The sequence below is a fragment of the Xiphophorus couchianus genome, chromosome 6 (assembly GCF_001444195.1).
Source record: "Xiphophorus couchianus chromosome 6, X_couchianus-1.0, whole genome shotgun sequence".
NCBI classification, from domain to species: Eukaryota; Metazoa; Chordata; class Actinopteri; order Cyprinodontiformes; family Poeciliidae; genus Xiphophorus; species Xiphophorus couchianus.
The window spans coordinates 9906009-9933384 of record NC_040233.1 but is presented as its reverse complement, the minus strand read 5'-3'; the positions used below and the strand labels follow the sequence as shown (position 1 = coordinate 9933384).

The 27376-nt window shown below is 41.6% G+C and overlaps 1 protein-coding gene across 7 annotated transcripts in view; it reads right to left on the bottom strand.

Moving 5' to 3' along the window:
* Positions 1-27376, bottom strand: part of LOC114146419 (microtubule-associated protein 4-like) — an 85312-nt gene that overhangs the window by 26980 nt on the left and 30956 nt on the right. For 5 of the 7 annotated variants that reach the window (XM_028020426.1, XM_028020429.1, XM_028020430.1 and 2 more), the window contains one exon: positions 23443-24675. The exons of 1 other annotated variant lie outside the window; for it this stretch is intronic. In XM_028020426.1, coding sequence (XP_027876227.1) covers positions 23443-24675 — 1233 coding nt within the window. Of the gene's footprint in view, positions 1-6622; positions 8583-23442; positions 24676-27376 lie in introns of those variants that run through there. One more of the 7 variants, XM_028020431.1, reaches the window with a different exon arrangement.

The window sequence follows — 27376 nt, the reverse complement described above, 5'->3', positions numbered from 1 at the left end:
TTGTCATAATGTGACGGAATGTAAAAAAATTCAAGGTCTCTAAATAGTTCGAAAAGCTGCTGTATTTGTACATCCTGTGGGGGGTGAGTATGTCATTACTGAAATAGCACCTGCTAATTGAATAAGTATCAGCGTCACTGTTAAAAATCTGAATTTTTATGTTAGATTTGCTTCTCCCTGAAATCCAAAATATAACTTAAAAAAAAAGTTAATTGTATATTATCAACAAATAAGATTTATTTACAGCAACTTTGACAGCAGATCAGTTTTCAAAGTCTAGACTTTGTTGCAAGAAACATAAAAGGTGAAAAACTTTTGAAGCTTTTGCAGGAAACAATCTGTATTGTGGCACATGAAGTCAATGGCAATGTGTTAAAACAAGTTGACCGTAACTCAATTCATCGATTGCTCTTTTTGTCATGAAGCGGTGTGGTGTGAGGTGGTGAGGCAGATGCAGCGGACCCAGGTATGATGAATATGATGTTTTAATTACGGAAAGCCAGTCAAAACAACGAACAGCAGGCACAAGGAAACACTGACGACGAACTGACTAGACATAGACGAGGACCCGACGACGAACAAGGAACACAGGTGGAGTTAAATACACGGGAGGGTAATCACAGAGACGAGACACACCTGGGAACAATCAAGGGGAGGACAGGACAACGAAGAGACTTAACGACACAGAAAACTCTAAATAAACAAGGAAAAACACAGATCATGACAGTACCCCCCCCTCAAGGGCGGCTACCAGACGCCCAAGAAAAAAAAAAAAAACAACCAAAAAACCCAGCAAGGGTGGGTGGAGGGGTGCCGGACGGCGGGCCAGAGTCCAAACCAACAAAAAAAAAAAAAAAAACAACCCACCATCGTGGGCGGAAAAACAAGAAGGGCCAAGAGTCCAAAAACAACAAAAAACTACCCACAGGGTGGGCGGAGGCAAAGGAGGCGGGAACCACGGAGGTGGTCCGGCGGTCGTCCGCGGCGGCGGGAACCACGGAGGCGGTCCGGCGGCCGTCCGCGGCGCTGGAGGCGGGAACCACGGAGGCGGTCCGGCGGCCGTCCGCGGCGCTGGAGGCGGGAACCACCGAGGCGGTCCGGCGGCCGTCCGCGGGGCTGGAGGCGGGAACCACGGAGGCGGTCCGGCGGCCGTCCGCGGCGCTGGAGGCGGGAACCACGGAGGCGGTCCGGCGGCCGTCCGCGGCGCTGGAGGCGGGAACCACGGAGGCGGTCCGGCGGCCGTCCGCGGCGCTGGAGGCGGAAACCACGGAGGCGGTCCGGCGGCCGTCCGCGGGGCTGGAGGCGGGAACCACGGAGGCGGTCCGGCGGCCGTCCGCGGCGCTGAAGGCGGGAACCACAGAGGCGGGACCCCAGGAGGCGGTCCAGCGGCTGTCCGCGGCCCGGGAGGTGGCGATGATGAGCCCCCCGAGGCAGGGTCTCTGGTGGAGCACAGGGGGTCTCGGTGGGAACGCCGGGGGTCTGAGTCGGAACACTGGGAGTCTTGTGAGGAACGCAGGGGGTCTTGGTCCTCGGGGTCTCGGGAGTCAAGGTCTCGGGGGTCAGGGTCTCGGAGGGAACGCAGAGGGTCAGGGTCTCGGAGGGAACGCAGAGGGTCAGGGTCTCGGAGGGAACGCAGAGGGTCAGGGTCTCTGGAGGAACGCAGGAGGTCAGGGTCTCTGGAGGAACGCTGGAGGTCAGGGTCTCGGGTGGAACGCTGGAGGTCAGAGTCTCGGGTGGAACGCTGGAGGTCAGGGTCTCGGGTGGAACGCTGGAGGTCAGGGTCTCGGGTGGAACGCTGGGAGTCTGAGTCGGAACGCAGGGAGTCTCGGTAGGAACGCAGGGAGTCTCGGTCGGAACACTGGGGGTCTCGGGAGTCGGGGTCTCGGGAGGAACGCAGGGAGTCTCTGGAGGAACACAGGGAGTCGGGGTCTCAGGAGGAACACAGAGGGTCAGGGTCTCAGGAGGAACGCAGAGGGTCTCGGGAGTCGGGGTCCCGGAAGGAACGTAGAGGGTCTCGGTTGGAACACAGGGGGTCTCGGTCGGAACACAGGGGGTCTCGGGAGTCGGGGTCTCGGAGGGAACGTAGAGAGTCTCGGGAGTCGGGGTCTCGGCGGGAACGCCGGCTGATTCGGCCTCGGGTGCGCCGGCTGGAACGCCGGCTGATTCGGCCTCGGGTGCGCCGGCTGGAACGCCGGCTGATTCGGCCTCGGGTGCGCCGGCTGGAGGTGAGCCGGAGCGGAGCCTCGGTCCCGGCTGCGGGGGCGAACCGCAGCGAAGCCTCGGAAGCGGCTGCGGGGGCGAGCCGCAGCGAAGCCTCGGAAGCGGCTGCGAGCCGCAGCGAAGCCTCGGAACGGGCTCCGAGGGCGAGCCGCAGCGAAGCCTTGGAAACGGCTGCGGGGGCGAGCCGCAGCGAAGCCTCGGAAGCGGCTGCGAGCCGCAGCGAAGCCTCGGAACGGGCTCCGGGGGCGAGCCGCAGCGAAGCCTTGGAAACGGCTGCGGGGGCGAGCCGCAGCGAAGCCTCGGAAGCGGCTGCGAGCCGCAGCGAAGCCTCGGAACGGGCTCCGGGGGCGAGCCGCAGCGAAGCCTTGGAAACGGCTGCGGGGGCGAGCCGCAGCGAAGCCTCGGAAGCGGCTGCGAGCCGCAGCGAAGCCTCGGAACGGGCTCCGGGGGCGAGCCGCAGCGAAGCCTTGGAAACGGCTGCGGGGGCGAGCCGCAGCGAAGCCTTGGAACCGGCTGCGGGGGCGACAGCTCCGGAAGGCGACGAGGGGCCGGGTCCCTCGGCGGCTCCCATCGCTGTCTCCGAGCTCGCAGCGGAGGAGGTGCTTCCGGAAAGCGACGAGGGGCCGGGTCCACCGGCGGCTCACGTCGCTGTCTCCGGGTAGACGGCGGAGGAGGTGTTCCCGGAATGCAACGAGGGGCCGGGTCCACCGGCGGCTCACGTCGCTGTCTCCGGGTAGACGGCGGAGGAGGTGTTTCCGGAAAGCGACGAGGGGCCGGTTCCACCGGCGGCTCAGGTCGCTGGCTTCCCGGACGAAGGAATCGACGGGGGCCGTACCCGGGGGGTGCTAACACCAGCCTTGTTCCCCGGAAAAGCTCCCGCTGCAGGTCGGCGAGAGCTTCAGCTAGCTCCCTGTCCTCCCTGCTGGATCTCCGCCTCGGTCCGCTCTGCTTTTTCGGAGGGAACCTCACTCCAGCTGGGTCCATAATAGCGAGCCTCACCGTTCGGTCTGGTCGGGTCCTTCTGTCATGAAGCGGTGTGGTGTGAGGTGGTGAGGCAGATGCAGCGGACCCAGGTATGATGAATATGATGTTTTAATTACGGAAAGCCAGTCAAAACAACGAACAGCAGGCACAAGGAAACACTGACGACGAACTGACTAGACATAGACGAGGACCCGACGACGAACAAGGAACACAGGTGGAGTTAAATACACGGGAGGGTAATCACAGAGACGAGACACACCTGGGAACAATCAAGGGGAGGACAGGACAACGAAGAGACTTAACGACACAGAAAACTCTAAATAAACAAGGAAAAACACAGATCATGACACTTTTGTTGTATGTGGGACGAACTACGCCTGCAGTTTTGCTCACAAAATGCAATAAGAGCTGCAGAAATTGAGCTCTTATCTTCAAAAAGAAAGCAAGGCCAGATTCTGTACAATAAGTCCATGGTGCAGCTGCTGGGTTTGTTGACCACAGAGAATAGTGAGAGAATCCCAGACAAGACTTCACTCTGAAAAGTGTTTCGCTTTGCATTTAAGCTAATGATCAGAGCATTAAATGTGTCCTTTTTAAATGAATACAATTATTTTTGATTTATGGATTTGTGATTTTTTTTTTCTGAGGAAATAAAGGGGTGCAAACATGCCGGACGCCCCTCCTGTTGGCCTGTTTTTGGCTCCGATGCTACACCTGGAGCAGTTCACCTTCACTCTCCTCCAACTGCACAATAACAAGCTGCAGACGGTCACGAGCAACGAGCTATAACTTTGTGCCCTCAGATTGTTTTTGTCTGGATTTGCCATCTGCCCTCATTTTATAAGAAACATAAGACCAAAGATAGATACATGGTTTATCAATCGCACAGTGTAGCTGAAAAAATGAGGATATGAACGACTGCGTCAGAAGTGGTTCTAGCATGAATGCTGCTCAGGAAAAGCTCCTCCTTTTGCATAAGTTAATATAAAACAAAACCAACCAGAAGACGTAAAGCACAATTCTACAACAGGTTCAGGTTTCTGCATCACAAAGTCTTGACCCTTCAACACAGGAGCCAGATTGTGTCAAAAGTGGAGAGCAAATTTTGAAAAATGTAGAACCTCAATAACACCCTAGACTCCTGTTTGGTAGCCACCATGCCGTTAACCCCCAGCACCAAAACCACCCCCCAAAAAAACAAAACAAACAAAAAAAACACACAAAAACCAAACAAACAATTATAAACAATGTGTCTGATGTATGGTCATATTCAGTCAATTAGAACATGAACTTGCTGGAAGAATAAAATCATCGTAAGTAACAGAAATAAATGCTTGAAAACATAATATATGTATATATACATATATAAGATATATTGCAATCTATTAAATATGGCTATATAATGAGAAATGAATATGAAAAATGACTTGTCTGAAAGACACCCTGGTGCTCTGATTGATACCAAAACGCAACGCATCCTGAAAACCAATCAAAATTCGAGAAAACATCTCAGTGGTGAGGTGGGGGCTAATCCTGTGCGACAAAGGTATTACCTCTGTCTGCCACTCTTTTTATTTCTTTTTTGTATACATACCTTTTGTATGTGTGTATTAGTCTGTTACTTCCTTTTGGTGATGAATGATCTTAGAGTACGGACGTGATGTTTACTCTGTGTGTCTATGTAGGCGTTTGCCTTTAAAAATCTGTAAGATTCACGTCAGTGAACGCTGCTCACCTACGCACAGATAAACGCGCGCGCACGAGAGTGCCTACACAAACGCAGACAGACACAATGCTAGAAATAGCTGCTCTATATTTGAATGAGTACAGTCTGAGTCAATGTCTAATCAATGTCCCCGCTTTCCTGGTGGCTGTAGACTGAAAAGCAGAACACCGTGCTCTGGATGATTTCATGAGACCGAAGATACAAAAATAAACAATGGAAATGGAAATAGCACATTTCAGTTTTAAATGAAGAAAACTGATGCATGTTACTAGATTTATAATATTAAAGATGCAAATCTCAGTCTTTTAATTTCAACATGAGCTTTAACACAATTTCCCAGCCATCACCAGAGAATATTAAAACATAATTAACTTACTGTTTGACAATTCTCAAATTAAATGAAATACAGCAATGTCACGAGCCCTAAGGAAAATCAGCACTCCCACTGATTTAACTTGTTAAGATCCTGTCAGGAAAGAAAATATTAATAGTGGGGTTTTAATTTTCTATGTCTTTATGGAAATTATTGTTTACTTAACCCTGTTCATGATTGTTAGAAAGGCTACACCAATCTACAAAACATCACAAATTAAAACTACTTATCTCTTGTTATGAAAGTCAGATCACTTGTTTGAATTCAGATTTCCCATTCATACAACAAAAAAAAACTCTATTTGCTGTTTTACATTCAGTGTAATGGCCTTCACAGAACAATCTGTACTTTTGTTTTAGGGAAACAACAGAAACAAATCTTCATCTTCCTGCTTTTAATTTTTTAACATTTTATTGTGTGAATTTTACTTTTGATGAGTTTGGGTTCGATGCATTTGCCAAACAGACGAATGAGCCTGCAGTGCAAACAGATCCCAACCTATGTCTGAGGTACATGTCATTTTACAGGATAATTGTAGAAGATTAGCTTAAATTTCAACTACGGACAGCAGAGCTACAGAAACACTGACACTTTGCTCCTCCCCTCTGTAGGAGAGGCTAACTAGACAATCATGGCTGAGAATCAAAACAATGAACTTTTGTTGGAAGTTTTCAACTCTGGTGACATGGCAAGTACATCCAAAGAAAAATCTTTCTCCTCAAAACAGCAAAGGCATTGTGTGGAGATACTTTATATAAAAGCGATAAACAAGAAGAGTCAAAGTCATGCTATAACTTATCTGCCAAGTCATAACAAAATTAGCAGCCAATATGGCTAAAAATTTAATAACACACATTTCACTGTTAAACAGTGGACCCAGACTGAGGCTGCCAATGAAAGCAGAAACAAGTCAGAACCAGTGGCAATGTACCCTGCTGATTGTGGCTGATCAAAGAAAATATGAAGCAAAATCACTAAAAAAACACAGAAATGGGAGACTTTCCAAAGACAGTTGAATTGTCTAGTAGTTACTGTTTCTTTCCTGATTAACACATTACAATAAGTTTTTCTGATTAACATTAGGAGGACCGTTATTTCCTCAGTAGACATCTACATTGAAAAAGGTTATGCAGTGTCAGAGTTGAACTTTTAAAATTAGTATCATAATAGTTCTAGTTCTAATTGGTTGACACCAGCAACAGACATTAAAAGATTAAGTTACTTGTGAACATGAGGATATTCTCATATCTAATATGTTAGCTCATGTTTTAGTCTCTCATTTGACCCCAGCCACATACCAAACAAGAAAAATATCTTACCGGTGGTTATTGTCATAGTGTCCTGGGTACCTCTAGCCAGTGTTCCTACAGGAGTTGGAACAGGAAGAAGAACATTGGTTTCACAGCTCCCATGATGTCTCTTAGGGGGAGGAGAAGATGGCACCACAGGTGACATCATTAAAGGAGTTGAGATCATTGTTGCCGTTGAAGCAGAGCCTTCAGAACCGTCTGTAACCGTGAGAGATCGACGGACAGCTACATGAGGGTAAGAGGGTCTGGGATGGCAGGGTGTTCCCATTGGGATGAAATCTGGCGTGCTGGGTGCCATCACTTGTGTGATGGCCATGCCAGTAGGGTATGCCCCGGCCATTACCATGGGAACAGATAGATGTGAACAGTCAGACATTGCACGTCTCACTGCAGTTCGCTGAGGGATGTCATTACCTCTCGTTGTTTTGGTGTCTCTGTTTGTTGTATCCTCATGGTGATTTAAAGCCCGTTCCGGACCAGGACTTACAACTCTTTTCTCGGATACATTGCTTTTTGGTGGAACACATGTTGCTGCTCCCGTTTGAGTACGGCTTAAGTTTTCTCTGTCTGACCTGTACCCTCCTACAACACTCAGCCCTGCATTACCAGCAGCTCTGTTGGGTGGAGACAGAGATGCAGGTGCATGTCCTGTGGGCAACGCGGTGCTAGCTTTGCTACCTGTTAGCTCAGACACAGAAGGAGCAGGTATCTCTATACCTGACTTTCCTAAGTATGGCTTGAGTATTTGATTTCCAGGCTTACTTGCATTAGAATCTTCCTTCAGAGTTTTCAACAAGCTTCCAGTTGTTATCCTCTCATCCTCTTTCTTTACTTCATGTGAAACTGTATCTCTGGTGATGGATGGATTTAATGGTATTTTTTCCTGATGTTCTGAGACCGGTGAGAAGATGTGTCCTTGGACAGCTTTTTGTGATCCCTGAAGGTAAAATCCGTCCATATTTTGCTGGAGATCGCTCTGTCCAAATGGCTTAGGATCAAGGACAGAATTCGAAAAGACTCTCCCTGGTGAGAGAGAAGGGGAAGGTGATGTTGAAGTTGGGGAGGAGTGTGACGACAGGGGGCTGTTGGGGCTCTGTCCTGCGCTCCCTAATACACCCCCAACCACTCCCACCTTAAGTCCATCTTCCTTTGGCCTTTCTGGTCTAGACCAGTCATCCTCTATGTTCAACAACGGTGTGGTGAAGCTCGGGGTTCCTGATGCCATCATCCCCGATGAATTCCCCTCAGTGCTGCCTCGGCCTAATTTCCCCTCATCTTCCATCAAAGTTATTCTGGATCCTGTCTGTGCTGTGGCAGTGGCTCCTCCTGGTGCCATCTGGCCTTGGCAATGCCAGTCACCGTGGCGGGGAGCAGCTGGACTGGACGGTGACAATGGAGAAGAGGCCATCACGGCAGGGATGCTGGCACTGGAGAGAGTACCGGGAGGTTTGTGCTGCTGTTGTTGATGCTGCTGCTGCTGCTGATACCCGCTGGAAGGTTGTCCATACCCACTGTTTCCATTAATAATGCCAGGCTGCTGCCAGGGTGAGCCAGAAAGGAAAGACATTCTCATGCACTGCAGTGGGTCTTCCTCTGTTGATCTTCTCTCCAACCTGTTTGCTTGTCAGCCTTTTTCTGCTCCCTTAGTTATGGTTGTCCTTTTTGATTCCTCTTCCTGTGACCTTAGTTGCTTTCTTCTGCTTCAAGTGTCCTATTACTGCTGTCCAGGAGGCAGAGGAGTCTTCACTTACCAAACAGTTGTGATCTTGAGAAGTAGAGAAAATAAATGCTCCCCTGTCTACTTTAGAGTGATTCCTTGCAGTTGTTTGTGTGTGTAACTGCATGGATGTCAGGCATGTAAAGTGCATGTGTGCTTACAGGCGAAAGGAAAGAAGTGCATGGCAGTGAAAAAGCGAAAGTGTGCGTGTGTTTGTGTCTGGTTGTCTCAGCTTCTCTGTGAGCGCTGCACAGATCAGCTGTGGGGCTAAATTGCACCTTGTTCTCTCTTTCTCTTTCTCTCTCTCTTTTTGACATCACAAAGTCACATGACCACCCTGAATATTCCCTCATTCGCTGGAGCTAAATTTCAGCATCCAGCCCCCGGTGACAAACGTGCTCAGGCAGACACAAACTAAGAGACAAGTGTGTACACAGTTACATACACAAACGCACGCACAATGCCATTGGCAAAAACAGAAGCACATTTGCACACACGCCCACACACGCACACACACACACCAACTGATCTGTGGTTGTCACAGCTGCTCTGCTGCTTTGTGACAGCCACTGTTCACATGTTGATTCATAGTGAGAGACACAAGGAGAGATTAGCAAGACATAACTGAAGACTGTTATAATCCTGACTGACTGACTCAGGCAAGAATAAAAAAATGTTCTTGTGACTCATTTTGTTGACTCCTAAAGAAGTTTATTCCATTTGGATAAAAATGTAAAATACTCACAGATTAGGCATTAAGCTATGAACAACAGCAGATATTGTTTTTTTTTGCCACAACCACTTTGACCCACTGAGGGATGGACTCCACCAGATGCCTGGAAATGTGCTGTGACATCTCACTTCAAGATGTGATGGAGCTACATGTAGATGTCATGTCTTGGAGCAGTAAGTGGCATATTGGGGCCTTCTTTGCAAAATGACCTAAAGAAGTATAGAAAATATTTGGGTTTGGGCAAAGATCTATTGCTCTATATTAGGTTTACCACTGTTCTTGCTTCGGATCATGATCATGATAAAGACAGTTACAGATCAGGTAATGTCTACAAACTTCTGTTTTGGAGGAGTCAGTCACTCATCTAACCTCGGCAAATTATCCCTCGATAAAGTCATTCAAATCGTAGCACTTGCTTTTTTCCTTCTGCCAACAGTGAAATTGTCACATACTGAAAAAAAAATCAAGTCAAATGTCACTTTTCAAAATGCCTTATTTATGTATACTGATTAAATGTAAGAATTTTGTTAACTATTCTTTGATAACTGGACTAACGAGGAAAACTGGAAAACCTGGACTAGTTTAGATATTCAACTGAGTGATTAAAATATTGTAAACAGTGTCCTAACTCAGGAAATGGACTGAACTTATATTGAGCTTTTCCAGTCATACTGACCGCTCAAAGTGAGTGGGAATTTGAGGTTAAGTGCCTTTGTACAGGGGCACATTGACTTGTGGCAGAAAAAAGCTGGAATCAAACGTACAACCTTGTAACAGAGCCTTATAACAATAATAAAGGATTCAGAAACTCCTCAGAGGCAGTACAATTAGAGAAGCACTAGAGAAGAGTCTGAATTTTAAAATTATATTCTTGTGACTCATTTTGTTGATGCTCACTGACATTCATAAAGCACCGCTCCTGAAGTCTGAAAAACCAATCAGAATATTGGGTTCCAGCCCTGCATAGACTCGTTAAAATGGGATGTTGGTTTTGCTACAAAAAAACAAACCACATGTTAAAGCGGAAAAAAAATTAAATAAAACAAATCAGACAAAAACTATTAAAAGTGAACATGCAACATGGGCAGATGCAAAAGGAATATATTGCTGGAAGCGAGGAAAGGAAAAAGTGGATTTAAAAAAAAAGAGTAAGTGTTTTAGGTTGACTTTTATAGACTGGAGTGAGCCAAGACAAAATTTTGGACACAAGATGCATCAAGATTTATCCATTGGATTAATAATTAATCGGCTACCTCTTACTTCTGTGTATAGCGTGCTTAATAGGCAAGCCAGACAGTGGTCATGCAAAAGATAATAATAGAAAGCATTTTAGCTGCTATTAAAAAGTCTACATTATTCTGGTGGGTTTCACAATTTAGCCATAACTGGTTAGACATTTGCATGAGACTTTTTTTGCTTTTATAAAATTATAAAGTTTTAAAAACTCTCAACTTTGAAATAAATGGGGGTTTTTTTTAGAGCAAAGTGTTTAAATACATGCACTTAATGATCCAACCATCAAACAGTCTTAATCTAAATGAAGAAGGTTCTGTCTATTATGGACAATAAACAGCAGCCTCTCCACCACATAGTGGACAGACAGCAGAGCACCTTCTCACATAGACTGCTCCAGCTCCGCTGTCGTAGGGACAGATACAGGAAATCCTTCCTGCCACATGCCATCTCACTGTACAATAAAAGCTAAATCATTGTTCTGCACTAATCAGTCCAATTTCGCACAACTGCACTGTGGCACACTTGCTGTACATATACATACTGTTTCTGCATTTTTGAATCTTTGCAAGGACTGCTCTAAGCTGCTTTTTATATTGAAAACATGTTATATTTTATTTTTATTTTATCTTGTCTACAATTGCTACTCAGTGGTGGTTGTTGTGTGTCTTGTCTCTATGCTGTGACTGCGAAATAATTTCCCTGCTGGGATGAATAAAGTAATTCTATTCTATTCTATTCTAAATGAATAAATAGCAGAAACTAAAAACAGGATCTTCGACAAAAGGTTTATGCAGCAAAGTTTATCTACAAACTGCCAGCCTACAAAGGGTGTCATGTTTCTTCATTAATGGGATGAAAAATGATATTTGCAAACATCCTGGTGGTTTATGACTGGAAGGTTTTAGAAATGTTCTAAATATGACAAACTACCGATTTATCCTCTGACACCAAATTAGCAAAAAGGAAACTTTGTAGCTTTTTTTGAACACAGATTTGGGTCAACATCTGCAGTGGGAGACACTGGGAGTACGTTCAACTGATTTCAGAAACTTTCACATCTTAGCAATTTTACTGTTTATGTATTTGGTTGTGTAATAGTAAAAGCTTAAGGCCATATGCAGATATGCAACTAATAAGAGGACTCCATGTTACAACTAAGCACATAAATAAAAAAAATCTGACAATTTCCACCTTTTAAAATTAGATTTATACTGACAAACCTCCATGTTTAAATGTGTCTCAAATGTTTTTAAATTATGTTTAATAATCTCACAAACTCTGCTCAGGATTTATAATCCAACTTTTCAAGCAGGATTAACGAGCCTCTGATAGCAAACTGTCTCCTCTTCCACCCTTTTCTTTCCATATCGCACACATTTTTAGTTCTTAGCACACACAAATCGTGTGTGTGTGTTTGTGAGTGGGGCTAACATCAGGAGGTTTTGTATTTCGCTATTATTATACACAAAGGAAGTGCAAATTGAAAAATCCAGGTATAGTCAAGAAATTTTACTGAGGTTTCAAAGCCGCGCAGCATCATGAAGAGCCTGTGGTCGGCGCAGATCAAGAGGCTTAGAGCCGTACAACCACATGGAAGATAACATTTTCTTTCACAAAATAAACCGTATTTTCTTTTGGCTGCTCCCAAAAATACCACAAGGGAATCTCAGCTGTTTTAAGAAGAACTGAACTTGTTAGAGGATTGCAAAGACCCAAAGTGTCATCTATTTACACTTGATATTCTTACTTACTTGATAGTCTTACTGTAGATAATTAGTGAAGAGTAATGTCTCGTCTTGTTCCAGAAACAGTTGCTGGTCCTGTGTCAGTCCTGTCCTTTCTTTAATACTGCTACCAAGATTTAATGCCAGTTTAAGAGTAAAAATAAAAAAATTAAAATCCTCACAGTCCAGCTGAAACATTTACACCTCTAGAGTACATAACAGTATGGTGGAAAGATAAATTACTATTTAAAATCCTTAGCATCAAAGGTATTACCACCAATAGTTTGAAACAGAGACGTGAACTTCACGGGAAAAACAAACAAAAAACTGCTAAGCTTTGGGTTGATATTTTAATGTTTTCTCAGTAAAGATCCATAAGTGAGTATTTATCAGAGAATATATTATAACACCATTGTTCACAACACATTTTGTACGCAACACATTTCCAACGATAGCTAGAAATCTTTTTTCTGCGTCTGAAAATAAGGTTGGGTGAAGTCTGTTTTACTTTTATTTTGCTGACAATTACACAACTTCTTCAAGATGAGCCACAGCCTTCTTCATTATCTTTGCAGCCAAGAGGTTCGTGGCTGCAAAGATCGGGAGGAGTTGCAGAGCCATGTGGAAAACGGCCCAGTCAAAATCTAAATTAATGTTCTAAAATTGCTGTTCAGTTGAGTTTTCTCACAAAGAATGGAAAAAAACACTTAGTCTTCATTCAAGGCTGATTTAGACACAATTCCTAAAACCTTTAGCTGTAGTTCCACACTTGTTTCTTAAAAATAAATGCATAAAACACTCTTCAGATATTTCTGTACGAAAAAGATTTTGCAAACTCTGCATTGTTTTCTTCCCACTTGACATATGTACGCAACCTTGGTCTATTCCACAAAGTCTAAAAATATAAATTGAAATTTCTATTAATAGCATGAAGAAAAATAAAAATAAAAAGTTAGGGGGGATGTATACTTTTGCCAGGGGACTCAGACAACCAGTGAACATGTAAGCAAAAGTTAAAAGACCAAGAGTAAGTTCAGAAGAAGTCAGATATAAGCATACTCTTGAAAAGAGGACTTTTTTTCCCAATAAAAGAAAAGGCTTTTTAAACTCCACTATCATCTCTCCTCCGTCTCGCAGCATTCCCACTTTTTCCCCTCGATACACCCAGGACTGAGCAGAAACACCAGGAGCAGCAGCTCGTCAAGCATGACTGACAATGAATGAATCTCATTACATAATCATCCATAAACAATTTGCCCACTGTAATCACAGAGGGACAGTGAGCCACGGACAGGAAGAGGAAGACATTAGAGGGTTGCTTGATTTCATAATACAGGACAGGATGGATATTTAGCAGGTTAAAACCGGCTCAGAGGCTGCTGGTGTGAACGTTCAAAGGAATTAGGTGGTTAAGAAGCAAAAGCCCTAAATCTTAGACCCAAGGATGCTTTTTTTTTTTTTTAAGAGGAGGCAATCTAGTATAAAATTTAAAAGACACAAAGAACTGGTTACCATTTTATCATGTCACATGTAAAATACTGTAAAACTTTTTAAGTAATAACATTTCAAACTGGATTTGTGCTGGAATGTAAGCCAGTAGGTAAATGTGGAACTGACAGGGACCTTTAATGTATACTCCGGCTGATTTAGAGCCCTTTTCTGACATGATTAACACTGCAGTGGTTTCTTCTATCTGTTAAAAGCATTATATCCAATCGTTAAGACTGCAGTTGCTTTTTTGCTTATTTTCCAAATGCTTCATATAGACATGCCTCTAAAACTAGAAACACTGGACAATTTAGAAAAAAACCCAAAAACAATAATAGATCATTTCCTAAGAGCATCTTATAAAATTTTAAGTAGTCCAACCTTATGAGGAATTAGAAGGGAAGTGTGTTTGTTACGAGGATGGATCTGACTGGGTCAGAAAAGATCCAGGGCGGGGAGCTGGATCTTGGATCATGTCTAATTAGGACATGTTATTGACACACTTAGGCGCCACCATATTAATGGAGAGCTGTGCATGTAAAAATGGCTCCATGTTTCACTGCAGCTGCTTAGAGAGAAAGGGTGTCACACCTTTGTATCAAAAATATTCTTGCTTCAAAGCGTTAAGCTTTATTGTTAAAAGTAATAGTGGCATAATGTAAAGATGTCTGTTACCAGCTTTTCAGCCAACAAATTATGCCAGCATTAGAATCATATTGTTAGTTTATTTTGTACCTGTAAACAGTTGAAGCCCAAGTACTTAACCACTGTTTTCAGTTTATTTCTCTTCACTGATTAATTGTGGAAACAAATTCAAATGTCATGTACGCTTTAACTTCATGTTCAGAAGGTTTTATATTACACCCTATTTCCATCAACCTCATTTGGGCTAGTTGACTCCAGAAATGTTCACAAGTATTTTTTTTTTTTTTTACCAGGTTCAAGTTATGTCTCAGCTCTTTTAAGAGGAAAGTCAAATTCAGTTGTCAAATCTAGCCTGCCTATGAGACTGCCCCGCCGTAGGTTAAGGTTAAGACAAGAGGATAATATGTTTAATGTAGGTTTATTTTTTCAGAAACATTTAAAAGTCATTCAGCCAAACGTTCAGTTGGAGAGACTTTAAGTAGTTCAATATTATGAGGCTACAGCTAACATGGACAGATCGTTATAAACTATTAATCGTGCTTAAAGTCAAGCAAATTCTTTCAAAAGAAGAATATATATATATATGTTTGTGGAAATGTCCACAAAGAGAAACAAAAGAATTTGCATTTTAAATTTATGCTGCATGAACTGTGATCAAAGGACTGAACATGTTGTCTTTGATAAATCATAAGACTACAAAGTTGACATTTAAGGCTCGTTTTTCAAATACACATCTTCTGCCTTTTCTACCAGTCAAGGTCAAACGTGTTGTCCGTTCCATTACATAACATCCCAACAGGAGCTGAATAAATCACAACAAGAAATGGCTCAACCTTGAAATGACCTTATATATAAAATGTTAATGTCTTAAAGCATGTGTTAGCATGCTACATCCTAACAAAAGATGCTTCGCTAGCTATATCTAAAAGGTAACATTGCCTTCAAGATTATAACAGCAACAATAATGTTAAATACTGCGGCTCAAATCAACACTGTGGTCCCATTAAACAGAGCATCACAGAGCTGGGAGCACAGCTGACAGATAAGATTAGCTCTATTATTAACACACACACATAGCCTTTCTGCAGCGCCGTGCTAGTCATGCATGTTAGCCATGTGTGCTAAGACCCCTCCACTTATTTTAATTAGTCAGTTCATGCACCAACACAACCACACTGACTGTGCCTCCTTCACGTGTTAGATTTGTTCTTGTTATGAATCACACTTCTACAGGAGTTCATCTTACAGGATAACGTGTGAGAGACACATTAGGAGAACTAGCTGATGTTACTATTAATCTTATCAATTCACTGCTACATCTGACCAGATGCAATACAAAATATCTCTGACAACTCGAGCAATGTTGATTTCTTCTAAAACTTTGAGCAACAAATTACATACCGGAAACGCTAAGAGAAAAAGAGAGCTAATAAATGCATCACACACAAATAATTACTCTTCAGGCGGTGTGTAATTGCGGTAAAAAAAAATAGAAAAAGTCCCGTCTTTGAAGGTCACAGATTGCATTGCATCGCATCGACTGACTAAGGACGAAAACAGAAAAAGGAGACACTACAGCTGGTTGCCCATGGTGCTGGGCAGAGCGAAGGAGTGAGCAAGACTGTGGGTGGGAGGGGGGAGGTGGCTGTGGGGATGTGGAGGATCTTGTCAGAGTGAGTCTATTTTTAGTCTCTGAGCTCACTGCCTGTCACACCCAGTCCAACCCTTCTCGACCATCCCGCCCCTCCTCAACCCTCACTTGCAGAGTCTCGTTGTTTCCACGGCAACCGCCTCCCACATCTCCCTGACGACGCCCTCCTAGTCCACCAACAACCCAACAAACCTCCCGCCCCCTGCCCCTACCCAGCGAGATCTAAACCCAATTCGTCGATGCGGTGATTATTACAGTACTGCAGCGACACAGGGAGTCTGAGCGGGAGAGGGGAAGACGTGAGGTGGATGGAGGAGACATAAAGGGCAAAGACGCGGAGGGGGATGGAGAGATGGGAAGGAGACGATTCTGCGGGCGAAAAAGAAAGAGTAAGAAAGGTGGCTTGGTCCACACAGGAGATAAGGAAGACAGGACAGGAATCAAGGAACAGAAGCCTGACGTTAAAGAAACAGCAGATTAAACTTAGTTGGAAAATTGTAATTGCATCAGCATCGGGGGGGGGGGGGGGGGGGGGTTGGAGGTACAGACAGAAAAAGAAACGTGGAAAAAAGGAGGTAACAAGATAGAGGGAGAAAAGGAGGACAAGAAGCAAAAATAATCCACCCTTAAAATTTCACTGCGGCACAGCTCCAGCTGTAGAGGAATTAATCTGGTCTCTATAACGTGCCCCACATGCAACAATTTGATACAGAAAACACAATAACAAAAACTGATTGCTTGTAGCACAATTTACAATGTCAAAGTGATAAAACCCAACTTGAATGTTGATTGATTTCTGCTGTGCAGAAGAGCAACAAATCTTTTTCATAATACATTATGGTATTTTAAAATGCATGACGTGCAGGAATATTACTAAAACACCCATCAGTTACTTGACTGGATATATCATTTTACTTTAAATAACCTGCTTAGTTTTTTGTTTTACTATAGTAAGTGAAACAATTTCCCAAATAGTTACTCTTCTGCAGCAACCCCTGAGATCAGAAGTCTGACCTAAAGATATCTAGATACTTCTTCTACATCTATAAAACGCCATGATAGATGCAGTGATGAACTATTTGCAATTCTGTCTCTAAGACTAAAATATGAAGTGACATGCAAACTGGTTCTGTTACAGAGTCTTGTTTTGGAATACATAATATTATTCAAATAATGATGTAAAATCAAACTCAAAGTAACTGATCTGTATCCCCACTGATGCTTTTTCAATGAATATCAGAGTACCTGATTAAACTCTTCTCCTAGTAAGTGCTGTTGGTGTTCTGTCTCTAGTTTTACAGTTTTATAATACAAGATAGAATTTGTTTTCTGTAAATCCTATCATTCTGTCATATGGCTAATTGGAGCTATCAACAAGTCATATAAAAAGCTAGTAAACAAGCTAGCATTAGCTTAGCACCTTAAGTACTTTGCCTGCATAAAATCTCATCAATATAAGCAAGACATGAAAATATGAATAGAAGTAGAAGAAATAGATTCATTGTCCCACACAGGAAATTCAAGTGTACCAGCAGCAAGTGAAAGACAAGGAGAAATCATGCATATTCACACAAAGATAAAAAATATAAAAATAAGAATAATTTACAAAGAAAAGTATCGTAGCATACTCAGGTGAAAAGAAAAGTGCACCTGAGTAATTTAAAGAAAGAAATGTACAAATGTGTTTTTGTGTTAAAAAACCCCCAGAAGAGTTATAGGTGAAAAAAACTGCAAACAACATGTTAGGATAATTTTATTATCATTGTTACATTAGTAGTATTACTAGTACATTTATAGGTTCATTTATAGGTTAAAGTGAACATGTGTGTGAGAAAGGGCTAACCTTTCTTTAACCCTTAAAACTAGTTCTTTGAAGATGGTTTTCTGATGAGTTTTCCCTAATCGTAAACATGTGTTTGTTTATACCAGTGGTCCCCAAACTACGGCCCGCGGGCCAGATGCGGCCCGCCTCCACATTTGGTCCGGCCCCCTGAACAATACCAGAGTATTTTCATAAATGTGCATTTTTATTTGATAAGTTGGACTTTTGCAATAAAATGTTCCTTAGTAATGAACTTTATTTATTATTAACTATTAGTTAGTAACTATTTTATACATGCATATAATTGACCCTAACCCTTTTTTTTATGTGGAGAACCCAGTGTTATTTGGTTATTATTTATTTCATAAATAGTGTTATTTCCTGACTTTTGTTCTCTGAAGAATCCAGAAAAGGTTATTTGATTGTGCTTTCTGAAAAACAATACATTTTTATGTTTAGCACTCTTACAATCGTCACACTTTTTCTGTTACAAACTGACCCCGGCCCCCCATCAGAGAAGGGACAAGTTATGTGGCCCTCACAGGAGAAAGTTTGGGGACCCCTGGTTTATACTGTGTGCCCCCCTACATAGAGATTTCTTAGTGTAAATCTACCTTTTGTTATGCGTTAGTTCCTGAGTGACTGCTGATTTTATCAGCACCAGCCCCCTTTCTTTTGTTTTGTGTTAATAAAAGGCAAGTTCTACTGCAAAGTTTCAGAACACATGGTGAGCTGTTCAGAGGAGCAGTTCGCTGCGTCTTCTCCTTTTGCAAAAGCTTGGTTGAAAACTCAAACGTTGTCTGTGGTTCTTTCTTTGTATTTTAGGTAAACAAAAATACCCATCATACACAAGTATGTGTAAGTAACAGCAGGAATGTTATTGAAAGTGAATAAAAACCGCTAATATCAGCAGGTATGTAAACTTTAATGCTTTTGTTGGGAGCGATGATGGTTATGAAGAATGTAGTAATAGGTCTTTCTTGAAAATGCAAGTTTATTTTCTAGAGATTTATTCTATATAAATGAAAGTAAAATATATAAAACTAGCAGCTGCTTGGAGGAAGGATACCTAGTACGCAGCTGTCCGTCATGGACGGTGCTCAGTTCAGAAAAATACTATAATTGATTAAAATAAGGTCTTAATTAGAAATTGCCTGAGTCCAATTTTTTTCCACAACATTATCTAGGACAGGGGTGCCCAAAGTGGGTCCTCGAGGGCCGGCATCCTGCATGTTTTAGTTCTCTCCCTGGTTTAACGCACCTGGATCAAACGATGGCTCGTTAGAAGGCCTAAGAAGAACATTGACATCCTGAGAAGGTTGTTACTACCACCTGGGAGAGAACTAATACATGCAGGGTGCCGGCCCTCGAGGTCCCACTTTGGGCACCCCTGATTTAGGACAGTCTGCTGAGAGAATACTTTTCTGATGATGGCATTTCTGCTGAAGTACTGTGCTTGATATTCTTCCAGACAATCAATTCCAAATTGTTTATTAAATCTAAAACAATGACTTTAGAAAATCAACACCTCATCACACAGTAGAAGTGGATTTTAATTTATTTTATTTACCTTTGAAATCAAAAGCACAATCTGGAGTTATTTTTTCTGAACAGAAACCTCAGTTTCCTGATGTAGCATTTGTATCTGTCTGCTATTCAAGGGCAAAACATCTGGAATATTTCTTGTGGGTCAATTTGTTGAGAATCTCAAGCCATTTATCTTCATCAGCGAACAGCCACAGCGGCAGTTCCACCGGCCAACACCAGATGGCGCCAACGAGCAGGGCTGAGCGTCAACAACAACCTCCGTGCTTTACAGCTTACACTTACTGCACTGTAAGGATCTGTTTGCTACTTTACACAGCCATCCACAGCGCACATTGGTCCCCTGTGGAGTTCCATCTTATGGATTTCACTTAATCTCAATTTCTCTGACTGGCTTTTAAAGACAAAACAATGTACAGAAAAACAAGGTTGCCCTTCCACACACATGCAAGGACAATATACAGCCGAACAGAGACTACTCAGCAGAGAGGACCATTACGTCTTCTCCTGCAAAGCAGCATACACACTTTTGCATGAGAAAAAACACTTGGGAGTCACTTTCTCATCTCAGGGGTAAAGCAGTTGTGCTCATCAATTATGTAGTTGAGAGAAAAGGAAGGGATAAAGGTGTATAAATAGTCAACTGATGGAGAGGGAGAATAAAAATAGAGTATTCAAACAACTTTTTTCACTGATTTTCAGATGAGATGGTCAGTAAGAAAAGCACAGATCACTCTAGTTAGATCTCGATTCCTAGTTTGATTGTTTTTTTAACCAGTTCAACCGATGCTTAGGTAGGATTAGGCCTAAAAACTTCCAGCTGAGAAAAAAGTTGATGTCTTCAGTTAAAACACATTTTCATTTAAATCATATGCAAGACTACAAACCTCAAGTGTTAAAACTGAACAGATATCCTCCTCCATTTTCTAGATAAACAGCATTTCAGTCCTCCAACAATCACACCAGACAGCTTGAACCATTCAGATAATGTCTCAGATTGTTTTAAAAAGCATTAGAGGGAATCTAATTTCACCAGACATGACATTGTGCAGTAACACTAAATCATTATCTGTGTAATTAATATCAATGTCAATGATTATAACAATGGACTCACATCCATTACAAGGAGATCTGTGTTTGAAATACTCAGTAACGTAAAACTAACCATGAATGAGAAAATAGTCTTGTGAACAACAAGAAAATAATTTTAATATTTAGTTTTTGCAAAACCATTAAGTCAAAAACACTGCATTTCACTATTACATTTTTGAGTACCCGTTTTCAAAAACAGTTACCATTGCACTATAGGATAATAACCAAATTACTGAGTACAGCTTTTGATGTACTCAGTAAAAAATCGGCATAAACAGAATCTTTCAGTGGAGCAGTCAGCCATTTCACAAAAACAAGTACATACAAACTCAAAGTTGTGAATAAAAGAGTGCATCACAGTTTTCTGAAAACTGTGATTTCATAAATGGGAGCGAAAATCCTTTTAGCCACACCTCACAATGCAGCAACTTTAAAACCATTTTCACATCAGATAATATCTGATTTTGATCTTGACAAAATCAATTCCTTATCTAGGAAAAGGCCAAATTCCTTAAAAGGACACTGATTTAGACAATGTGCAACATTAGCTTTACATGTTAAAACAAAGCAAATTTAGAAACTCTCTGACCCATCATTAAATATGAGTCAGCTGTTCTTAATCAGTTCAGACATTTTTCAGTCTTATCACGTTGTTCAAATGCTTTACAGTACTTTCAAACTTTACGGTACTCTTCTCAATTTCAATATTCAAATTTGCAGACAAACTCACGTCTTACCTGTAGATGGAAAGCAAGTAGTTGGCGGCGTCATGAAGAGAAAAAAAACAGAAGGGAGTGGGGAGGGCAGACAGAAAGAAAAAATAAACATTTTTAGTCCTCCCAGAATGAACCTGACTGTATCAAACAAAACACTGTCATGTTTAAGAATAAACTAGTGTTAGGCTTCTACCACAACATACTGTATGTCAGCTGTAGGAGTACGTAATAAAACGTCTTGAAGTTAAAGTTTTACTACAAGTTAAAGCCACAGTATGTTATTTTAATAAAACAATATGTTTTTAACATATTTGTTAACTGTCACTATAACGTGACAGTATAGAATGAAGTAAATCAAGCTCCTCCACCTTTTCCCAGCGCTCCTATTGCCATCTGCAGAAATACAACGCTCCTGGTCAAAAACAACCAATCCAAGTCAAGAGGAGGGTCTTAATTCTGTCAGTCAAGCTGCTGTACATGATGCTCTATGTGTTAATGGCAGAGAAACAACTTGCCATTACAGGAAAACTGCCTATTCACCGTCAACAATGGCCATGCTAACTAGCCTGAGCATTCATGGCAGGCTTTGTTGAGGGGATAGAGATATAGTGAAGCTAGAGAGCAAGGACGAGGTGAGAGCAGCACATAAACGAGGGTGATTGACCCCTCTCCCGACTCTGATTGCTTGTTTCTGACCGATCGGTGTATTTCTGCAGAAGATAGTAGGAGGAGGCAGAGGAGCTAGATTTTTTCCTCAGATTATCCGTCTCATATTCCACTACACAAAATACTAAACATCACAGTATAACTTTTTATTTTAAATAAAAGTTACATACTGCAGCTTTAAGAGATTTGTAACTATTTAACCTTAAACACGTCTGTTAAAATGTCAGTGAAGAAAATGAGAATCAAGATTAAATGTGCATTTACCTAGATGAACTGTAGTTAGGTTTAACTTTTTACAAAAAGAATAAAACTGCATTCAATAATATTTTTTCCTGTACAATACTTGGATTCAGTTTGAATGCTCAGGTGAAAACTACATAACTACATAATGGAAGCACAAGAATATAATCATCTTAGAGTTTTTATTTTGCGTGTGGATGATAAGATTTGTAGGAGCTGCACTATTCTATGACATCAACAAGAGCAGAAAACCTTAGGTGAAATTTTTTGATGATTCCGATAAAATCATATATTATAGATTTTATGTAATCTATAAACTGAATGCAAATAAAGAAAATGTTTAACACTTTAACATAAAAGCTGAGTTGACTGGTCAAACATCAAGGTAAAAAAACAATGCACTAGTCTTCCACATACAGGTGAATATTACTGTGCTCCTTTTTCTTCATCATCGGTTGTAAAATAACATGAAAAAAAGAGACATGTCTGTAGTAAAACTGCCTAAAAACTAGTAAAGCATTGTGCAAGTTGTGCTTTCTCAAGTTATACTCTGTTTATGTTGATTAATAAATAAAGTTACATGGAGCTATGCAAAGTTATTCATACCCATTTTATTGGGATTTGACAGACCATTAAAAAGCACCACCCAGCTTGGATGCGAGAGAAAAATGGGTGCATTTAATTCTTTCTTTATAAAAACAATTTGAGGACCATGTATCATTTCCCTTCCACTTCACAGTCGTCGGAAACTTTGAATTGGTCCCAATAAAATACACTGAATTTTGTTGTTGTAGTGTGGCATAATGTGGAAAGGTTCATGGATATGAATACTTTTGCAAGGCAATAAAGACATATTAATGCTCTCTTACAGCACCAATTTGTCACTAAACAGTAAGTTAAGATTTAAGTGTCCAGAACACTAAAAAACGGCAACAGCAAATTGACTTTGCCATGCATGAACTTAGGTTAGGTATTTGCATCTATGGACAAAAAGGAAATGGCAGAGGGGTTAGACAGGCAGATGATATTCAGATGAAACAGTGGACACATGAACAAGCAGAGCAGCTATCTGAAGCAGCAGGTCAGGTAATACACTTGTTATGATCATGTAAACTTATACACATAAGCAGGCTGAGGAACATCAAATAAGAGAGTTTACGCCCTTATGGGTTGGTTATTGAGGGCCCGACTACTACAAATATTGTTACATACACATTTGTCCCATACGCATGCCAGCAGTATGGAGAAGTCATGTCAGGACTCCAATATCTGTCCGATTTTCACTTTCCAACAGTGTACTGAGGATTTTCTTTTCCTAAATAATAAGAATATATTGAAAACTAATACAAGAAGATCAATTTGTCGGGCCCTGGCTATTACACATCCAAAGAGGAAAGGATCAACCACCAAACAGGCCTGGTGCTCAATCCACAAACAGAGCCATGCATACGAAAAGACAAACAGTACTGCTTTCGACTATCCTAGCATAATTATAAACACTTCTGTTAAAATCAGTCCCAAAGGTCATTCTTATCTTTCCTGTAGTTCACCAACCTTCCAGAAGGGGAAGCTGTGTCGACGAGGACTCCTGGTGCTCTGAGTGTGCAAGAAAGGAGGGAGGGACTGCTCGGGTGATGGAGGAAGAAAGATTGGGTGAACTAACTGGCATGCCTACACCTTTTTGGGGAGTGTCTGATGATGAGGAGGGGGTGGCTTCATTTTTAAAGGGAGCGGAGGAGGAACAAAGCAGACTAGCAGAGGTGGTGGTCATGGGAGCAGGAGTACCTGGTAACGCTGCTGTTGCTGAACTAACAGCAGAAGCAGCAGTGGAGGACATGAATGTGCCTGAGGGGATAAAAGGCTCAGCATTGACATTGAGGGTTGATGTAACCGTTGCAGGAGCTGGGGGTGTTGGGTTGGTGGAAGGAGTCAAAGCAGGGTCTGGAGTGCTTTTAGAAGGGTTGAAAGCAGAGGGAGGTTGCAAAGCAGGCATGGCAGTTTCCGTAGGAATGGACCTAGTTAGAGACGCAGTGGCAACAGAAGGGGTGTTGGTGATGGGGGTCGTGGTCTGAGAGTCAGGGGTAGAGCCTGGAGGAGTCTGGAGGACTGAATCAAGGAAAGAGAAGGTCTGGGAGACTGGGCTCAGATTGTCCCCTGTCAGTAGCGCTAGACTTTCACTAACATCCCCACTTTTAGTGGCAGTATTAGTGGTAAAACTACTGTTAGCCTCAGGCTTACTGGTTGAAACTTTTTCTTCATTTGGCTTTGGCCCATCTTTATTAGACAGAGGGTAATCTACTACACACATGGGTTCATAGGCACGTGGAGATGGATCTTCTACAAGGCTAACATGGGAGCAGTTAGTGAAACTTGTAGGTATTTGTTCAGGGGCTGTGTCAAGGGGAAACCTTGGGGCAACGGTAGCCGGTGTGGGGGAGACAGGTTGCTGGGGTGCGCCCCACTCCTCTGGAAGTCTTGCCCGACTCTTGGTCTTCCTGCCTTTTACCCTACCCCCTCCTCCACTCTCTCTGATTTCCCGCTCCCAGTTCTCCTCCTCATCTCTGTCGTCCTCTTCTTCCTGCATCCTGTGCTTGTCTGATCGGCCAGTGTTATTCTCCCGCTCATCCAAGAAGTCGTAGACCTCATCGCTGCCCTTCCTCTTCTTCTTCCGCCGCCGCAGCTTGCCAGTCTCTCCCCCTGTCCCCACTCTCTCTGGGCTGGGGGGCTCAGAGTTGGAGGATGTGGGACTGCTGTCGTCCATTGAGCCACTGGGAGAGAGGACGGGAGCTGCCGAGGGGGGAGGGTTTTATAAGAGGAGGAACCAATCATATACTGTCAGAGAAATATAGGCTAAACAGCCATCAGATTGTGGCTACCTTAAATGAACTGATTTTTAATGATCCTAAGGCTAATATGTTAACTTACTTAACTGTACAAGTTAAAGCATCTTGGGTGAATTGACTGCAAGCAGACAGCTTCAAACACATGAGTTTGTATTTGTCAATTTGTTTTCTTGCAGAAGTTGAACATTAGCTTGAGAACCAATGTAATACCTATGAATACTAGATCCCACACAGGCAATGGTTAGCAAAAAGTCTCACATTACAAAGTTGCCAGAGATCCCACTTTTCCAAACACCAATTTCTAATATTTTGCTTAAAATTTTAATTAAATTTTTTATTATGACATATGTTAAATATTTCTACAGTGGTCAGGCTTTAAATGTGGGACAAACAAAAAATGTTGAAGAAAAAGATGGATGGAAAGATGAATGTATGGATGGTCTTCTTGATGCTGGTTATTCATTAAAGTTCTCTATCAAACTTCTCAGGGCTTCACAGAATATCTGGATTAATACTGCATAATTTAAACACAGGTGGACTCTACTTAATGGTAAGGTGACTCTGAAATCAGCTGTACTGAATTTTATTTAGGGGCATCATAGTAACGAGAATTGATTACAAATACAAAACACATTTCCAAATTTTTATTCATAAAAAAGGTGTCTGCTGCTCTAAGTTGTTCTATCAAATAAAACCTCATCAAAATGCACCTTTTTGATTGTAATGTCAAAATGTGAAGAAAAAAACTGATTCAAGGAGTGTGACTATTTTTCATAAGGCACTGTATTTAGCTGAGTATGGTTTGTTTTTTGCATAGGAAATTTTTCATTCTGTAATAAAAAACACTTTAAAATTCAGTTTGCAAAAAGAAACAGAAAAAAATTAATGAACCAAAACAAAAAAAATACCAAGATACATGTAATAAAAGTTGATGGATAGATGGATGGATGGATGGATGGATGGAAGGATGGATGGATGGATGGAAATAACTTTTACTTAAAGAGATGAGGAATGCAATCTGGAAATACAAATATTTTTCCAAACTTTTTTTTATATTTTACGCTACAAATCTGAAAGGTGCTTAGATAATGACATGTATCACATCTGTCAGTTAAATGCAAATTTATAGTAAATTTGATTCCATTTTCATCTTTGAGCAGATATTTAAAACACCCATCGCACCAAGTACAACCTAGTGAGAGTGTAACTTTAGTACTTTGAATTTGATCCACATCTTGCACAAACGGAAAACCAAAATTTCCCACCTAACCTACAAAGCTATTAAATTATGTTATCGATATTCTAAAAGTTACATTATGATTAGTCTTAGCTGTACTGTTTCTTTCTTCCAGCAAAAAGAATCAAACAAGGTAAAAATGTGAACAGCATAGGCAATAAGTAAAGATCAGTCTAGTCCAGGATATATTTACTCTACAAAAGTATTTGTTTGTGGCCAAGATCACCGTCAAATACAATGAGAGCTGTCCACTTGACATCAATTCACAAAAGATGCATGCTAAGACAAACGGGGTTAATGGTGCATGACTTAATGTTATAATAAGATTGGCTTTATGGCTCTACTTTTTGTGCTTGGATGTAGTTAAGTGAGCATTTATACGAAAGACATTTTTATTTCCTGTGAGGATCGGATCTGAAACTAAACGAAAGTGAAGTGAGTGAAGCTCACTTTAACAACAAGTTTTAGGAAAACTAATCAATGTGACTCCGCTCAGTGTGCTTATATCTACAATTCAAGTGCCTGGATAAGGCCAACTAGTCGCCTACAATCTAAAAAAAAAACGTTTAGCAAACTCTGACAAACTGCCTCCATCTGTGTCTGAGAATGTTGTAGTTGTAGATGTTTTAAATATGAAACAAATTTCTGCATTTTTGTTTTTTAAACACAAATCATCAATGCTTAGAATTGGACACATTTCACTACAAAATATTTCTACAAAGCTCCAAGTAACTGATGCTTTCTATAGTCCGACTGCTGTTTGGGAAAAGGATTTATGATGATGTTGTAGGTGATATTGTCTCATTTAAACACATCCAATTTACTTTTTTATCTCAACAACAATTTTTTCTTTTCTCCTAGGAAATATTACATAAATGTATAGGTGATCAATATGTAGTTAAAATAGTGACAGGGAACTCAGTACTCAGTAGCTTGAAGTAGTTGTTTTCTACATGACCTGAACGCTCTCACGTCATTACAGAGCAAGTCTAGCAGACCTTTCTGTACAACGTAGCTTCTGCTTACTTAATATTCAATATTCACTCAATATTCAGCCTCAAACAGATGAATTCAGGTCTGATTCAAAAGTCTAATTAGCAGAGTAGGTTGTGGTTAACTCAATGACAGAAACATTTCCTGTGTCCATGTAACTGGCCCATATCATCAACCCTTCACCACCTGGCTTGACAGTTGCTATGACTACTCTAATTGACGTTTTTCTGATTATGGGACTGTGCATCATAACCAAGCATCTCTACTTTTGTAGAAGCCTAGGAGTGAATTTGTTGATCATCATCAATACATGGGAAACTTAAGTACCTTCTTAAATGTTTTTAGCTTGTAAATAATCTTTCTCAATGTACCTTAAAGGACTTAAAATCACTTAGAAATGGCCTAATAATTTTTC